The following is an 18,145-nucleotide window of genomic DNA, read 5'->3' as shown; positions in this document are numbered from 1 at the left end:
TTAAACTTATTTATATTCCCGATGCGTGAAAGAGAACGTCTCGGTTGACAATTCTTTTTATGATAAAAGGATTGAAGAAGTTGACTATCGAATATGATATCATGGCACCCCACCCACTGTCAGCCATCAGGAAAACGTCCATCTGTTCTACCGTGCAACGCACATGATGCTGTTAAGAGATTTTGTTTTTTAATTTCTCTGTTGAAAATATTTTGATCCAAGCTTCATCTTAAATGATCTGTAATTAAGTCACACTACTAGTGTGAATAGCTGCAATCATGAATGTGATAATTTAACGTATTCCTGCCAAAATGTGGGCTATTATTAAGTTTGCAGAGTGAGTTAATTGAAGGACAGAATGCAAGGTAAGTATCGCAAATCACAACACCTGGGAATAAATTATAAAGGGTATTGTCGGGTGCTGCAGACCACATGACAAGTCCGAAACGCTGTAATCCTAAAATTTCTGACATGGAGAAACGAGCAGTGTAGAAAGCTCCTGAAAAACTGATTTTAAGGAATGTTGCGTACAACCTTCACAACAGGCATCTATCTTTCACAATAAATACAAAATACCACGCAAATTATGCGTATTGAAAACTTAACGCTGTTATTATCAAGATTCGAAGAAAATAATTACACAATCTTACTCAAATCAGTTATTTTGGTTTTCTTTCAGAAATTACCAGCAGCCTGAGTAACATGGATTTTGAAAAGGCGTACAACACTGTGCACCTGGATGGCACACGAGAATACTCTCTCTTCCTACTACGAGCATTGCTCATCTGTGGCTGCAGTGTTTATCTTTGCAAATAGTTTGATTTTCTTTCTGTGCCTTATCGGCAATACTCTTGTCTGTATGATTGTTTTGGAAAACAAACATTTTCATTCTTAATCTGGCTATAAGTGACCTGGTTGGCATATTTCGCTTGCCTATCACCCTTGTGGACAACTTGATAACAGGTAAGACTATAACAATACACTTATTTTAGAGCACATTCAGTGCATATGGAACGTTTTCATCATTTCACTGTTTCAGACTCATCTTGAAAATGATTCAACAACAAAAAAATCAAACAAATGAAAGACTGAAATATATGGGTTACATAAGTATTCAGACTATTTGTTATGGCACTTGCAATTGAGCTCTGGGGCTTCCAACTTCTATCACTGGTCCTTGAGATGCTTTTACAACACGATTGTTGAATTCATTGAATATAATTAGAAAAGGATCACACTGTTTATAAGATCTGACAGTGTATCATGCATATCAGAGTGAATAGCAAACCATGATGTCAAGACATTTGTACACAGATCTGTGAAACAAGATTGTGCCAATCCACAGATCTGAGGAAGGATACAGAAACATTTTGCAGCATTAAACGTGCCCAAGAGATCATTTTGAAATGAAAGAAGTTTGGAACCACCAAGTCTTCCTAGATATGGCCGCCCAGCCAACTGAGCAATTCGGGGATGAATTGCCTTGGAAACCAAGTACCCAATAGTCACTATGAATGAGACCCAGACTTCCTTTGTGGAGATGGGTGAACTTTACAGAAGGACAACCATCAGTGCAGCATTCCACAAATCAGGCTTTCATGGTAGCCAGGTGGAAACCATTCCTCCTCACTAAAAGGAACCTGACTTGCTGGGAGTTTGCCAGAAGGCACCTGAATGACTCTCATACCATGAGAAGAAAAATCCTTTGGTCTGATGAAACGAAGATTGAACCATTTTGCCACAATTCCAAACTTAATGTGAGGAGATCCCGGGCACTGAGCATCACCTCATTAATACCATTCCTTACAGTCAAACACGGTGGTGGCAGCATCAGGCTGTGGGGATGTTTTTCCCGCAATAGGGTCTGGGAGACTACTCGGGATAGAGTGAAAGATGGATGTATAAAAAACACTCAGCAATCCTGAGTGAAAACCTTTTCTAGAGTGCTCAGGATCTCAGACTGGGGTGAAGGTGAACAAGGCTGGGGTGAACAAGACCCCCAAAAGCATACCACCCAAAAAGAGTCCATGCCTGAACCCAAGAGAGCATCTCTGGAGATATCTGAAAATGGCTGTGCACCAATGTTCCCCATCCAACCTGGATGAGCTTGAACGATACTGGCCCAAAGAATGGGAGAAACATCCAAAAGAAAAGTGTGCCAAACTGTGTGTAGGATCATATTCAAGAATACTTGAGGTAGTCATTGCTGCCAAAGGTACTTCAACTTAATACAAAGTGAACGGTCTGAATATTTATGTAAATAAAATATACGTTTATTTTTTATAAATTTGCTTAACACTGCAAACCTGTGATTGTAAAGGAATTTGGTGTGTAGATTGAAAATAACAAGTTTTAATTGAATTCAGCTTAAGTTGATTCTGAAACATTCAGCATTTTCCGTATGCACTGTGTATACATTATTTATTTAGCATTTCTAGGGCTATTAACAACATATTAAGTAGGTCAGCAAATCCACAACAGTATGTGATGCTGTATTAAAGTAATTAATTGTCTTCCCATTGATATTTCAGGTTGGCCATTTGATGAGGTAATTTGTCAAATGAGCGGACTGATACAAGGAGCTTCTGTGTCAGCATCTGTGTTTACTCTGGTGACCATTGCAGTGGAAAGGTTAATTGTCTTGCTCTTTTCCACTAATCAGAATCAATTACCCTGTTGCTGTAGTGTGTCACTACTGTGTCTTCATGTTTTGTTTTGGAGGTACTATCTTCATCTTTTCCATGACTGTAAATGAAGGATTGAGTCCACTGTGTGAAATGAGTTTGAGCTCCTGATGATGGAAAAACACAAGATAAAAGGCTCACACAGTACACTGAATAAACTAATTACCCAAGTCATGGAATTTCAATGTCAGTAACTCTGATTGTAACAGTACAGCAACAAGGTATGGGAGTCTCAGCAGAAATATCATGCTAAACTAATGTCAAGGGATTTCCAAATATAATTAGTTGGCCCAATGTTTTGTTTTAGGAAATATCTAAAAATGTGACCTCATTATTAACCGTGCATTGTGTCTCGCAGGTTTTGTTGTATCATCTACCCCTTTCAGAAGAAGCTCACCCTGAGACAAGCAATTGTCATCAGCAAGTGTTCATCTGGGCCTTAGCTGTGATCATCATGTGTCCGTCTGCCATCACACTTACAGTCTCCCTGGATGATTATCACCCGATGGTGGACACCGACAACAGCACCTTCCCCATGTATACTTGCTGGGAAGCCTTGTCTGACCAGGGGATGAGAAAAATATACACCACAGTCCTTGAACATTTTTCCGTTCGCACACTGTTTGACATTCTTTAACAGTAGTGTAAACCCTATTATCTGTGGATATTTTAATGAGAACTTCAGCGGTGGTTTTCAGGCAGCCTTTAAGTTTCAGCTTTGCCTGTTCAGGTGGGGTCTCTCTGGTGACCCAGCAGTCAGAGTCACCGGTGCTTGGACTCACAACAAATGAAGAACGAAGTGCTGGGAGGAGGAGAAACTAAATGAACTTTTGCTGGAGGACCTAAGCTTGTCACTATTTCATGTTATTTCAGCTTTCTGAAAGTGCCAGTAATATTCTCTGTGGAGAAAATACATTGTGATCCATTGCGATTGAATGGATTTGTTATTCTTTCTTTCTCCATTTCTGCATGCAATTGTAATGTGTGGAAAGCGTTTGCTTTTATGGGAGTGATCAGTAGATGTATGTAACAAATAATACCTAGATATCACATAAGCGCAGCTAGTTCAGGCAGGGCAATCGGGCAGCGCGCGTCATTCATTCATCTGGGACGTAAGGCGTCTTACTCCACCTTCCTTTCCTCCGCCCACTACCACACCCATGTTAGCAGCGCATATTCATTGGGCCACGTCCGATAAGGCGTCTTCAAAAGACGCGCGGATACGCACACACTCACCCCGGTTGTTATATTATCAGTGCTGCTGACGCCCTACACCATCCCCTTTCTTCCCCGTGCTGTCTGTCTGTTCATTCCCTCCAGGGGATTTTATCTCTATTGCTCATGGGCGTATCTAGCCCCTATTTTGGGGGGTCTGTTTATTTCTTTTCTTTTTTTCTTTCATATTTTTAATCTAAATGTGTTAATTTCTCTTCCTAAAACCCACAGGAGGACACTATTTAAAAGGATATTTTCAAAACATTATTTGGGGGGGAACATGCCCCCAGACCCCCCTAGTTTGGCTGGGTCACAGGAATTGTGGGACTGCTCAAAGTGGTTGTAAATCTGCACCAAGGCGGAATTTCGGGAAAGAGACTTAAGATACAGTATTAGGGGATCAATAAGGCCTATATAAAAGCATACAAAAACAGCATGTCATGGTACCTTTAAATATTAGTACTTAAATGAAGGAACTAACCATCATTTTAAAACTTAAATGTACCATTTGAGGTATTCCTGCTCACTTAAATGAAATTAGAGGTACCTTATCAAATAAGTTACGTGAAATCTAAGTGTATGGAAAGGTCATTCATGGGCATAACACTTAATCTGGTTTTTAATTGGTTTAGTGCAAACGCCAGTCAACACCATCTGTTTCCCTTTGTGGGGTTTGACTGAGAAGGCCCTTTAGAAACTGTGTAGTTACCACACTACTGCTATTACCTATTCATGCAGAAACTTTATAGCAAAACAGTCAACATGTGAGACCAGTAATTGTAAGTCAACCACCTATATATCAAACTGTTATTTACAACACAATACAGAAGTAGCATAAATAGTGCTAACATACAGTCAAATTAGGTCACCAATTAGTTCTCCTTTGGTTTTCCCAAACATATAATTAATTCAGAAACAGTTTTATTTCTCTTTTAAGTCTCAATGAGGGCAAATGTGGATACTTACTATCATGTATTGCATCACATGTCTTCAAGTGTCTACCTAATGTACAGAAACATGACAGTTAAGTTGAAAACATGTATTGTATTCCCTCTCCATTGTGTGAACATATTATAGTCTACTGATTCTCATAATTTCTCGAAGAAAGATCAAGCCTGTCTCCTGGGGTTGTGTATCCCTTGGCTTAACAGGTGCGCATGCCTACTCCATGTACTCGCCGATGGTTATTAAGAGCAGGGCTTTTTCCTCTCAGTCTATTAACTTGTTGTGCTAAGAAGGACTGGAAAAGGACTAGACTGAATTAGAGCAAACATGAGTTTTGCTGTGGAGGAAAGGGGCAAGCCCAATACACTGGACTATCAAATGTTTTTCAGTAAGTGTGGTTCTGTGAATTGACTATTGTATGTACATGCTGCCTTATTTGGCTTGTTTTGTAATCTTCGAGCTTACAGTATTGTGGCTATACTGTATGTGGACAGTTGTATTACTCATCTTGAAGTGTAACATCACATTGTACTGTAAGTTATTCAAGGCGACCGCAATAAGAATGCATTTTTGTATCTGTTCGCAGAAAATTCAGAGGGGAAATATATTTCACCATTTCATGACATACCGATTTATGCAAATGAAGCAGAGGTGAGAATTATTGTTAATGCGTGGGACAGGCTGTGGAAAATGATTCATTTAAATTAATTTTTCTTGGCATATTCCATGGCATGCCATTCTGTTTAGATGAATTTTTGGTTATTTTATCCAGTGAGGCTTTTTTTAAACAGTAATAATTCCTCACTGGACAAAATATGAATATCTGACAACTTTTGTCACTCTAAAATATTTACTATAATGGAACGGGTGAGAGTACACACCTAGCAACCATAGTTCATGAAACATTTCCCACCACAGGCCCCTCTTTTGTTCATACAGTCCATGTAAGCTGTATCCATTGAGTGTTTGACTTGTTGGTGAGATGGTATTGTCTGAACAAATTGTAACCTGACAAATATTGAAGTAAAGAGCTTTTACACCTGACACCAACACAGAAGAAAATAAAGCATCACTCACTGCTCCTGTAAAAGCACAAAGCAAATCCCTAATATCTTATGATGGACATGGTAGTCTATAAATAACAGTTATCACTGTGAAAGGTTTACTGTATAATGATGATAGGTAAAAATTGGTCACATCTTTTTTTTTTTTTTACTCAATTCAATAGTTTGGTTGAGAGATAAACACTGACTTTCTTCTGACAGAATATCTTCCATGCTGTTGTTGAGGTTCCAAGATGGACAAATGCAAAGATGGAGGTATAGCTTATTTCTTTATGGTGTTTCTATATTCACAAAATAGGAATGGACAGGTGATTCCATTGCATATCTGTGAAATGTGAATTATTGAGTTTGTCCTGCTCAATCATGTATTGCCAAATAACTTGTATTACAACCCACTGCTTATACATTTTTCTTTCTTCTATTTCTCTCAGATTGCCACCAAGGACCCTTTAAATCCTTTGAAACAAGATATTAAAAAGGGAAACCTTCGCTTTGTATCTAATGTGTTTCCACACAAAGGTTACATTTGGAACTATGGAGCAATCCCACAAGTAAGTGATATTCCCTTGTGAGCCATGGCCAATAGCACAGATCATGCTATTAATGAACGGTTGACTAATGATTATTGGGTCTTCCCATCAATAGACATGGGAAGACCCAGGCCACAAAGATGGAGATACAGGATGCTGTGGCGACAATGACCCCATTGACATCTGTGATATAGGAAATAAGGTAAACTACACAGTTGTGGCCATACATTTTGGCAGTGACAAAATTTGTGTTTTGCAAAGTTTGCTGGTTCAGTATTTATTCAATCTGCTCTTAAAATCCAATCAGAATGATAAAGTGATTTCACCTGTGTGAGGTCTGTATGCGTTACACGCTGGTTTGTCCTTAGCTGACTACGTAGGCTCCTCCGGTAAGAGAGTAGCCACAACCTTCAGGTGTAGTAGAAACAGGTTTATTAATGTTTAACCTCCAGCATGTTAAACGAGTGCATTTGGTGCTTGCAGTAGAATAACCATACATTACGAGAAGTATTTGTAGTTTGTGTGGTTTCTGTAGAATAAACGAAATACATAATATAACATAAATATAGAGGGTTTTCACCGACGTCACGTTCTGGGTGGTAACCCAGATGCGCGGCCATATTGGAGGCACTCGGTGTAAACAACTGACTATTCTATACTCTTTGGTACAACTGTAGCCATGTCTAAACGACCGAAATGGTCATCAACACGCGTCCAAGATCCAAAGGCGTATAGGGAAGGACTTGGACCACAAGAAAAGGGTCGATATTTTGAGAAATTAGGATTTATTGGCGGTGCAGCTCCCTACAAGTTAGCTCCCTCTACTTGGATCCGTGACGACCCTGTGATTCTGCCTTCAGTTGGATATCCCGATATTGTTTACTACCTGGTTTTCTCGCCGAACCCATACACATGCAGTAGTTTGATATGAATTATATTATGTCAATGTCAGCTTTACAGTAAAATAAGCGCACAGTAAAAACAATTAAAGCAGTAATTGTTTTTACTATTAAAAATATTATCATTACAATAGAAAATTTGTTTTGAGCCGCTGAAATAAACATTTCACAATACCTGACAAGAAATGTGCCGAACAAATCCGTATGTTGTCCAGATTTTTCCCTCGTAGATCTTGGTTGAGCTTTGCCAACCACAAGCGCCTCCTTTCCTCTGACAATCTCTGGCATTCCTTTCCCTGGTTTTTAATAACTTTTGGAAGTCGATAATATACCAAATGTTTTTCACGATCTGTCCTATTTGTACAACCTGAAACACGGCAATAATTCACAATTTTCCTTGACCACGTTCGGGATATACTTCAGTGCCAGTGCTTTGTTGTGATGCGGAGTGCCTCCAAGATGGCGACTTCCGGTCTGATGACGCGTCGGGCAAAACCCTCTATACCAGAGCCATAGAAAAAGATTTTTATGGCTCTGCTCTATACATAATTAGCAATACGTGCGTTCGACATGGACTGCGGCTGCATGAAACGACCGGCGAGAGTAGCCGCTTGCAGTCGGGGAGGAGTTGGAAACGGCTCTGTGAAGTCGGACATTCCAGCTTCTCGTGGTTTGCTGCGTTGATGTCAGTCATGGCCGATCAAGCGCTGTTTGCTTACTTTACTTTATTTATAATTTAACTCAGTCTTTCCGTTAGTGAAGAGGCTGACTAAAACCCTTTCTTCAACAAATTTTTAATTCAATTAAACTTTTTTGAGCGTTGGCGAAACTGAAGGTGTCCGAATATTCCAAAACACGCGTCAAAGTTGTCGTGTGTGAGTCTGGCCAATCATGAAATAGCTGTGTCGTCACTTGAAGCCGTGCAGTTGCTCTTGAGAAAATGCGCTCGGCTACACAGCCGGCAGTTCTCGAATCGATCTCACGGTACTTTGATGGCGACATCACAGTGACGTGCCCTCGGCGCCGTCTCAAGTCGGACAAAAAGTCTAAACCAGAATGCACTTTTTCAAGTCAGCCGCCTGCAGCGCCGCATGAAGTCGGGTCATGTCGAACGCACCTATTATCCCCGGAAAAACAGCAGCGGCGAGTGTTTACTACGAGGATAAGTGTAGTCGGGTTTGGACAAGGGTAGCGCACGGCTTATTTACTATGGAGGATCAAAAGTGCCACAATGAATTAAATAAATACACCATTAAATAAATAAATACACCATTAAATAATTACTTAAATGTGTCATTAATTAAAATAGACATTAAATACATAAATGTGTTCTTAAATGTGTCATGAATTAATTAAATACCAATTCATTTAATGTTTTTATATATAATTATTTCACTATTTAAGTATTTCATGCTACATTTCATGCTACATTTCATGCTACATTTCACAACGAGTTGTGTTGCAGTGCTTCATTAATTGTGTTATCTGTCAAACTCGCCCATCAAAAACAGTGGGATGGAGACCTAGTAACCCCTTAACCAATGATATGTGCTTTGAGCTTAAGTTGTCATGAGTATCTGGCAGTTTTCAGAAATACAATCGGTGATTGGACGGCAAATATATTATGGCGGGAATTTTACTTCCCATATTTGAATGGTCCGGCAGGAAAGGGTTTGATACAAGAGGAAGACTCGATCCTGCTAGCCCCCATGCCATTTGAGGTGCAGGATAAAATAGCGAAAATATCCAGAGCTGCTTAGAGAAGCAGCACATTTGATAGAGGAAGCTCTGACCAGAAATCCTCCGGCTCCGGCGGCTCAGTCACAGACGATACCTGCCGCTCCATCACAGCAGATACCTTTTACTTGCTACACGCTTTGGGTCAGCAGATCCTGCTTCCACATCCTCTGCTAAATCTAAAATTTCTCTCACCAACTCCCAAGAAAGTTCAAGGAGATCCTCCATTGTCACTATCCAGGCACCCTACTTCAGATCAAAGTAATGGATCAGACTAGATTCGCGCTAGCCCCGCCCAACTGACTTTGATGGGCGAGTTTGACAGATAACACAATTAATGAAGCACTGCAACGCAACTCGTTGTGAAATGTAGCATGAAATATAGCATGAAATACTTAAAAAGTGAGATAATTATATATACAAACATGAAATGAATTGGTATTTAATTAATTCATGACACATTTAAGAACACATTTATGTATTTAATGTCTATTTTAATTAATTAAAGACACATTTAAGTAATTATTTAATGGTGTATTTATTTATTTAATGGTGTATTTATTTAATTCATTGTGGCACTTTTAGTCCTCCATAATTTACCAGCCAGCGTCTTTTTACCGGCTCTAGTAAAAGATAAGCTAACTCTATTTTTTCTAACAATATTTAGCTCGAAAGGTAAGAAGTTTAAGCTTAACGTGAAATCAGTAAATCAGCTGAACAAATCATTTTTATCAATATTTGAAGCTGCATTTTTTTGAATGTTAGCTAAAAACCGGTCGGGATTGGACACAGTGACGTTATACGTAAATATATGCATATCTGAACAATATATATAATTACACATCAATTATGAATCATTTAGGCCTATAATATATGATTGGCTTTTATGCAATAAACAGAATTGCTAACGCTGTTACATTACTATACCACAAGATGGCACTCTAGAACCACAAATGGCCTGGCAGTCTGAACTCAAAGCTACCAGCGATATCAAACAATTGGATCTCCAGATCAACGTCGAAGACAGGTTAGAACAAATCGATGCAACATATGCGAGAAATGAATAGTTATAACGGCTAGTGCTAGTAAACATCAACATAACGAGAGTAATGCTAGCAATAACATTAAACCATGTAGCCTACTTACATTGGCAGTAACGCACACGGCAACACAACATTAACTTTATGCTAGCATAATATATTGAAAGGACGTCCACTCGTGTTAGCAGCTAGCCTGACGTTGTCATACTCATAATTCTAGTCAGAATATGAGTCTGAAAACTCTCCGTTGGGCTGTGACTACGGGGCGTGTTTCAACCGAACTCGTAAAACAAATGCCTCTTCGCTCAATTGGATAGACCTACAACCAATCAGAGCAACGTAATATGTTGTTTGTTGAAAACGAATTCAACCCAAGCGCTCTTTCGTGACGTTGTTGATTACGTTACTGTTGATCATCTGTCCATCATCGTATAAAGCCCGCCCTGGCAATTTCATTGGTCCGTCCCGATTCTGGTTTTCTGTAGTTTTCCCCAATACGAGACCCCCCAGACCCAGAAGTTGGGCTGGCAGCCAGGCTAGTTAGCAGCTGGTATAAAAAGGAAATTTAAAGTTTGTGCGCGTGAACAACACCTCAGCCCTAACATTGACGTGCGCTCACAGTCCAGAATGGAGTTTTCCAGCCTAGAACTAGTTCACAGGCTCCCATGTGCTGATGATATTACTTTTCTGTGATAAATACAAAATGTTGGGTTCAGCTTTTATTTAAAATCCATCTGATCACTCAGCATTGAGTAGCAATGTGAATCAACACCACAACAACTGAAGCAGCAAACTTTGCAAACATAATGTAGCCTACTTTTGGCCTCGACTGTACTTGGCTTTCTTGAAAGCAGCTGGTGTCCTTCCTGTGCTCGATAGCATTTTAAACAACATAATAGCAATAAAACATTTTGGGATAATAAGTAAGACAAATACTATAAGGACAGTAAACTTGTTTCATTTCTTCAGCCTTCAGGTTTTTTTCTGTGTGCCTTAGGTGTGCTGTCGAGGAGAGATTATTAAAGTGAAGGTGTTGGGGACCCTGGCTTTAATAGATGAGGGTGAAACAGACTGGAAAGTTATCGTGATCAATGTTGAGGATCCTGAGGCCAATGACTTTAACTGTAAGATGATCTACAGTACAGTATGACTTTTGTTCCACTGTCTGTTGACCTGTTGTTGGGGTTGGTAGTGCTAACAGTACACCATAGCTAATGACGGGTATCGCTTTCCATTCCTTCCGCAGGTATCGATGATATAAGAAGACATAAGCCTGGCTACCTGGAGGCAACATTTGATTGGTTTAAAAGATATAAAGTGCCAGATGGAAAACCTGAGAACCAATTTGCTTTCAACGGGGAGTTTAAAGACAGGGTAAATAATATTTTTCTACGTTGGATTTTCGCACATCATGTTGGTTGCCTGAAATTCTTGAATTTCTAACTGTTATTTCAGACTGTTCCACTACAACATGATTTCTTTTGCACTTATGCACTCACTCAATTGCATCCGATACCTATAATTGTTAATTGCATGATTAAAACTGATACTGCAGTTGACTGAAACTGTCTCCCTCCTCTAGGACTTTGCTATTGACACAATCAAAAGTACTCATCAATTTTGGAAGGCACTGATCTCGCAAAAGACCAATGCTGGAGAGTTAAACTGGTATTACATTTATAATCCAACCAACCACAACTTCATACTCTGTACCACAGAAAAGATAAAAAGATTGAATGAAAAGAGCAAGAGAGACAATGGGTGGGGGGAGAAGGATGTTATTACTATACCTTACCTAATGTTGTTTCTGTCTGTCTTTTCTTAACATACTAATTTGAACCAGCATGAACACCTGTGTCTCAGACAGTCCATTCTGTGTCTCCAGTGGTGATGCCAAGGCTGTAATTGATGCAGTAAGTTTCTTTGTATTTTTCCTTTGCAACCTATGAATGGTCTCATTATACAGTACCAGTCAAAAGTTTTGACACATTTTCCCATGTGTCCAAACTTTTGACTGGTACTGTACATACACACACAAACACACACACACACGCACACAGATACACATACACACAAGCACACCTACAGATACACACACACATACACACACATGTACACGCACACAAATATACATACAGATACACACACAGATACACATACAGATACACACACACATACATACATACATACACACACACATACACACACACACACACACACAAGCAAAACACAGGTTGGCAAAGTATCGGGTTGTCCACATCACATACAGTACCAGTCAAAAGTTTGCCCAAATTTCCCCATTCTATGTGTCCAAACTTTCATGTGTCATGAGTGCATTAAATATATATATTTTAATGTTCCATAGTCTAGTTGTTGAAATGAACCCCTTTCTTCCTATTTTACAGGCATGTGCTTATGGAGATGCAGAGCCTATTCCAAGTTCAGGTGTGTATTGTTCAATATTTGTCCATCATGTCACTGTGTGCCACAACATGGAACGTTTTTGGAAATGTTAGGATTTGGTTTGTTGCAAATATGAATTTGTGTTTTTTAGCTGACAAGTGGTTCTACTACGAGAAGTAAGGACACGCAGAATGTCGGGATGAAGATGAAACAGATCTGGATTGGATATTTCCCATAATAATTCAATATACTTCAAAATGATAAGGCACACTTTCACTTTAGTGAGTTGTGACTGATTGCATATTCATTCTAGTACATGTAGCATGATCATTATGAAAAACATAAATTCAGGCAGAATAGCCTTTTCGATAGCAATTAGTGTAGTCACGCTATAGCTATTGCAATTTATTGTGGCTCTTGTATACATTTGGAAATAGATACTTAAATTGTAAGTATCCTAAATAACCTTAAGTTGTAGTCTTTTTCTTTCTACTTCAGTAGTGATTATGATTCAAGTTTTGCAAGAGCCATGGGCAAGCTGTCTATATCCAAGGGCCTAAATCAAATGTAATAAAGTTTCACTGAAATTGAGTCATGCTTGCCGCTTCTGATTTGAAATACCCATCATATTTAGATACAGTTTTTTACAGTCGCTAGGACACATTCAATACTTAGGTCACTTTTTAAAAACTCTTCACACAGTTCTCCTAACCAACTTTTTGCTTGGCACAGCAGTTAATTTCACATTCAAAATGCACTAAAACTACCAAATCACTTCATACATGTTTCAAAATCAACTCATTCTTCCATAACACTAGCAAAGGTTTACAGCCAACAAACATACTTTGTCACCCACAAAACAATGACCTAAAAATCACTAAACAGGTAGCATTATACAAAGTTTTCTTATGTAAAACAAGGACACCTCTGTACTGTTTAGAATTCACTGCAACATATGATACTGGATCAGACATGATGCAGTATGCTTCAATAAGTTGTATATCTTTCTTTTTTTTTCTCACTCATTCCAGAATACAAGAATTTGTATACACACTGATACAGATACAAAAGGACTGGTACTGTAACCTTCTGCATTTAGCCATAGGTTCTCATCCACATCACATCTTATGTCATCTAGGGCAATACACCTAGGAAAGAGTCTTCTGGCATGCCTGATCCATCCCTGGCAATGTCCAGGCATTCAGCATTCATTGCGTCCAGGAGGGACATTTGATCGTGTGGATGGTGGTCATACAGTAAACTTTGCACCTCCATGAGGAAAATTATTATTCTATTGGGTTGAGGAATGGAGAGTAAGGTGTGAAGAAAAGTGACACCATTCTGGGATGGGCTGCAAACCACTCGTTGACTGCACAGGAGTGGTGAAATGCCACATTGTCCCATACAAATGTTGGCTGATTTCTTCTCTCTGCATCCCTTTCCTCACCTAGCACAACCCTTCCATAGAGATCATTTTATAGCATTTGATTTTTTTATTTGAAATATATTTCATTACAATATTACTGTAGAAATTTAGCCAATTTCTGTCTTATTCACTTTTGGATTATGTTATTGTTTTGAACTAAAGTTTAACAGTTTTGAAAACAGTATGTTAGCATGTGCAAATTGGCTTGTAGGTACATAGAGTTTTGGCAGTTGTTGTGTCGAAGTGAGAAAAGAATGAATGTAATTTGAAAGATGTAGTCATTGAATGCATTTTGTGCCAAAACAATGATAAATGATCCACAGTTCAGCCCACACGTACTTCTGTTGTGCTCACTATGTGAAGAGTTTTGAAAACGTGATTTAAGTATTGAGAAATGTGTCCTAGCGACTGTAAAAAACTGTAACACATTTGTTTTGTATAGAATGGCATTATACTGGTGTAATACCCCCTGCAGGTGGGAAATACATTGGATTGCAATGTGCATGAGAAGACCCTCATTGCACCTATGTGGGGCGAGGCTCAACGTGGACGCGGCTCAACGTTTTGATAGGTGTGCACTATCGACTACCGATTGCAAAGCAGGGTTTTGCTCTATTACTTTACGGTAAAGCCTTTTGTAAGCCAGAATACATGTGGGTAACCATGTGGGTAACGCTTCTTGGTTTAGCGCTTCCCACAGTCGTGAATTAAAATAACCAACATAGTGTTACGTGCAGTAAATATTTAGTTCATTGCAGCCACGCATTTATGGATAAAAATGCATTTGTGAAAATAGTAATTTTTTTAAAGTTCCTAGTAGGGTCAACGATGAACTGTCCCTCCTACACACGCAAGGTGGGGCTGTGAACCCAGTCATTGCTCAGATCAGATGATTGCAGAAGCTTCCTTTGGAATATTTATCTCAACTGCTACCTTTAGCGTTAGCATCACGGTCGTTGCCCTCCGTAAAGGTAACACTTGACAGCTTTATTGACTTGAGAATATAACTGAAATCATGTCTTGTTTTGATGTTTTGGCCATATTCTTGTGTTCTGCGGTGCATATGAGACACGGAAGAAATACCATTGCCTGCTAGACATAAAAATGACTTGAGGGCAGGGATAAGCTGCTGTGTGGGAACTACTGTAGGCTAGCCAGTCAGCTAGCAGGCTACCGTAGTTAGCCAGCAATGACTATCTTGTCAGCCAGTATTTGACAGTTAGCTACCTAGTAATGTTACATATCAGGCTATTGATACTAACAATTAGATTATGGCAAATTAACCAGTGAACCGGTGGCCAGTACAACTGTCCGCAGGGAAAGCAACTGGTTTTTGGTTGGCTTGCTAACTAGCAAGCTAAGCTTATAGGCTAGGGGTAACACTACTTCAGTATGCTAGCATGTAGGCTATCTCTGACATCCCTTTTCTTCCTAGGCACAGACCATCATCATGTCATTTCTATTTGACTGGATATACAGAGGATTTAGTGGGGTACTCCAGTTCTTAGGTAATCATTGATTACATGACTAAATGCTGTTATTAGTTCATCTTTATTTGTTGTTGAATTGTACTCAGTAATGTAACTTGACAGTAATCAAACTATAAATACGTTTTTAGGTTTGTATAAAAAGTCTGGGAAGCTTGTGTTCCTGGGCCTTGACAATGCTGGCAAAACAACCCTTCTGCACATGTTGAAAGATGACAGGCTTGGACAACATGTGCCCACATTACATCCAAGTAAGAAAAAAATACTCATATTCTGTCAAACCCCATCCTGCGCCATCTATTGTTCTCTCATATCCCGGTGTAAAAGCAATATTTTCTTTCTGTAAAAGCATCTGAAGAGTTGACAATTGCTGGAATGACATTCACCACATTTGACCTGGGTGGTCATGTCCAAGGTATGTCGGTTCCTGAGTATGCTCGCACTTATAAATGGTTACATGTGAATCGCAATGTAATGTTTGTCCCAAATCCACAGCAAGAAGAGTTTGGAAGAACTACCTGCCAGCAGTGAATGGAGTGGTATTTCTTGTGGACTGTGCTGATCATGAGAGACTCTCTGAATCTAAGACTGAACTTGACGTAAGCATGTGCAGCCATGTAGGAAGTCAGAGGAAATTACTAGAAATATTATCCTTTTATAGATGATCCATCATTTTCTTTCCACGTTTAACCTTCCGCTTTAGGCTCTGTTAACGGATGAGACCATCGCTAATGTCCCAGTGCTGGTGTTGGGTAACAAGATAGATCGTCCAGAAGCCGTCAGCGAGGGAGGGCTAAGAGGAGCATTCGCTCTCGATGGACAAACCACCGGAAAGGTCAGTACCAGTGTGTTGGTGCTTGTTTTGCTTTCTGGATGTGTTCTTTCTAAACGTGTGCATTTATGTAAAACTGGATGTGTGTGTGTGTCTTGTCTTCTCTAGGGTAGCGTTTCCTTGAAGGAGCTGAATGTAAGACCTCTGGAGATCTTTATGTGCAGCGTGTTGAAAAAACAAGGCTACGGGGAGGGCTTTCGGTGGCTCTCACAGTATATCGACTGACATTTGGAAACGCTCTACCCTTGGGACTTCAGAAGTAAATCTCTGCATTGTTTTTGTTTTTTGGGGGGAGTGATGGGGGAGGGGGAAAGGTTAACCTATTAGTGAGTTTATGGAGAGCTGAGACCCTTAGCGTCAGCCCCAGGTTCTTGTGGGGAAACTTCAAAGGATGTCTGTCATTGTCAGCATTTGTCCGTTTTAAAGGTTTCTATGCAAACTTTTAGAAGTGGTTCATGGTGAACTGTCCTAAACTATTGATTTTAGTTTAATTGTGTCAACACAGCATTTTCAATATGATATGTATCCTCTATCTGGCATGTGAAACTACAGTATAATGACAGAATCAATCATGTTTGTACAATTCAGGATCTTATGTAAGATTGTAGGAACTTTTAAAGTGATTTACTGTGACATTTGAATTATTTGATGTATATGGTAGACCAAGTTGTGGGAATAATGAGTGGCGAGCCCTCAACAATGTAAGCGATGATATGTTGCTTGTACATAGAATTAAGATGACTTGAAGAAGAGCAAACAAACGGTTTTTACCGGCCAAATTCCAGTTACCCATGAGGAAGTGATATAAATTACAGAATGTTGGTTATCAAATCCAGAATTTAGGGTAAAAAAAATCTAATGTATTTGTTCCTGCATCTATTGCCTTCAATGCACTTAGCCAAAGATGTATGCTATCTTGCTAGTGACTTCGGGAAGTTTACCACAGTATAGATCTGGGAGAAAGCTGTTTAAGATTTCTGTAGGATTTTAGTTATTTTATGAATGACTACAGTGGTAAGATGTTGTAAAGGTACATTGTTTTTGGGAGGAATACATGGCCATGGTATGAAGCAATACAGCAATCTGAACATCAAGGGCCATAAATAAAAGGTTTGTCTTTTGCAATGTTGGTCGCATATATTAGGCCCAATTATATCAAATCAACATCATCTATCTTGGATGTTTGGATTGATTCATTCCTGAAAACAGTCAAATCTAGAAACTAATTTGCACAATTATTTTCACTACTGTATTGCACTTATGGTTTTGACATTGTGTTTACACCTAGTAACTGTCAGCGACCTTGGTCACATAGAATACCACTGTGCCAGTGACTAAATACATATTTCCCTACGATGTTATTTATCTGAATGTCATTATGGTAAACTCATGTAATCTTGTGGGTTAAGTAATGTTTTTTTCTTTAATGTCAAAATATATTTGAAGTTACTGTGAGGATGGTCGCAGTCACCTACAGACAAAATTCCTGTATGCTGTGTAAGTTATTGTAGAAATAATGTTAAATTATGTTTCTGATGATTCAAACAAATCAAAGCTTGAAATCCTGCAAGTACTTTTTGACTATCTGCATTGATATGAGAGTACAACTGCATCATTAAAGCTCCAGGAATATAGCTTTTATATCAGTGTTCAACTTTTGTGCTCCACCTATGTTTGAGTCAATTGTAAATGATGTAAAATAGAGATGTATCCTTTGTACAGTTCATGCCATTGAACAAGCTGCGTACATTCCTGGAGGTACTTATGATTATTGATCATGTGATTCAATAAAATACATATTTTGAACAATCTTCCATCTGTTCTACATAGAGCTTGAGCTGTAAGAACGACAACAACAAAAAACATGCATGTTTAACTCTCCC

At 39.1% G+C, this 18,145-nt stretch overlaps 3 protein-coding genes across 3 annotated transcripts; all 3 read left to right on the top strand.

The window, feature by feature from the left end:
• The first annotated feature begins 159 nt into the window (after nucleotides 1-159).
• Nucleotides 160-3,781, top strand: LOC124476024 (neuropeptide FF receptor 1-like). Its single transcript, XM_047032989.1, is given in 5 exon segments — nucleotides 160-882; nucleotides 884-963; nucleotides 2,532-2,631; nucleotides 3,043-3,106; nucleotides 3,109-3,781. Coding segments are annotated over 5 exon segments (600 nt in total). The 5' UTR covers nucleotides 160-739; the 3' UTR covers nucleotides 3,322-3,781.
• Nucleotides 3,782-4,168: 387 nt separating this feature from the next.
• ppa1a (inorganic pyrophosphatase 1a) lies at nucleotides 4,169-13,107 on the top strand. The gene is made up of 11 exons (XM_047032462.1): nucleotides 4,169-5,232; nucleotides 5,431-5,495; nucleotides 6,110-6,163; nucleotides 6,340-6,459; nucleotides 6,554-6,640; nucleotides 11,112-11,238; nucleotides 11,361-11,488; nucleotides 11,697-11,782; nucleotides 11,958-12,027; nucleotides 12,520-12,559; nucleotides 12,669-13,107. Exons 1-11 carry the CDS (start codon nucleotides 5,172-5,174, stop codon nucleotides 12,695-12,697), a joined length of 867 nt encoding a protein of 288 aa, XP_046888418.1. The 5' UTR covers nucleotides 4,169-5,171; the 3' UTR covers nucleotides 12,698-13,107.
• A 1,710-nt stretch (nucleotides 13,108-14,817) lies between these two features.
• On the top strand, nucleotides 14,818-18,073 carry sar1aa (secretion associated, Ras related GTPase 1Aa). The gene is made up of 7 exons (XM_047032217.1): nucleotides 14,818-14,914; nucleotides 15,379-15,451; nucleotides 15,562-15,681; nucleotides 15,780-15,845; nucleotides 15,926-16,029; nucleotides 16,134-16,265; nucleotides 16,371-18,073. The coding sequence occupies exons 2-7, from the start codon at nucleotides 15,394-15,396 to the stop codon at nucleotides 16,485-16,487; spliced, it is 597 nt and encodes a 198-aa protein (XP_046888173.1). The 5' UTR covers nucleotides 14,818-14,914; nucleotides 15,379-15,393; the 3' UTR covers nucleotides 16,488-18,073.
• The last annotated feature ends 72 nt before the right edge of the window (nucleotides 18,074-18,145 follow it).

Source organism: Hypomesus transpacificus, chromosome 13 (assembly GCF_021917145.1).
Source record: "Hypomesus transpacificus isolate Combined female chromosome 13, fHypTra1, whole genome shotgun sequence".
Lineage (NCBI taxonomy): Eukaryota > Metazoa > Chordata > Actinopteri > Osmeriformes > Osmeridae > Hypomesus > Hypomesus transpacificus.
Note: the sequence above shows the minus strand (reverse complement) of the source record. Positions and strands in the feature narration are given on the sequence as shown.

Coding starts and splice junctions, on each gene's coding strand:
- ppa1a (XM_047032462.1), top strand. CDS start 5,172: ATGAGTTTTGCTGTGGAGGAAAGGGGCAAGCCCAATACACTGGACTAT. Junction 6,164..6,339: donor GGACAAATGCAAAGATGGAG/GTATAGCTTATT, acceptor TATTTCTCTCAG/ATTGCCACCAAGGACCCTTT. Junction 12,028..12,519: donor CCAAGGCTGTAATTGATGCA/GTAAGTTTCTTT, acceptor CCTATTTTACAG/GCATGTGCTTATGGAGATGC.
- sar1aa (XM_047032217.1), top strand. CDS start 15,394: ATGTCATTTCTATTTGACTGGATATACAGAGGATTTAGTGGGGTACTC. Junction 15,846..15,925: donor CCTGGGTGGTCATGTCCAAG/GTATGTCGGTTC, acceptor CCAAATCCACAG/CAAGAAGAGTTTGGAAGAAC. Junction 16,266..16,370: donor ATGGACAAACCACCGGAAAG/GTCAGTACCAGT, acceptor TGTCTTCTCTAG/GGTAGCGTTTCCTTGAAGGA.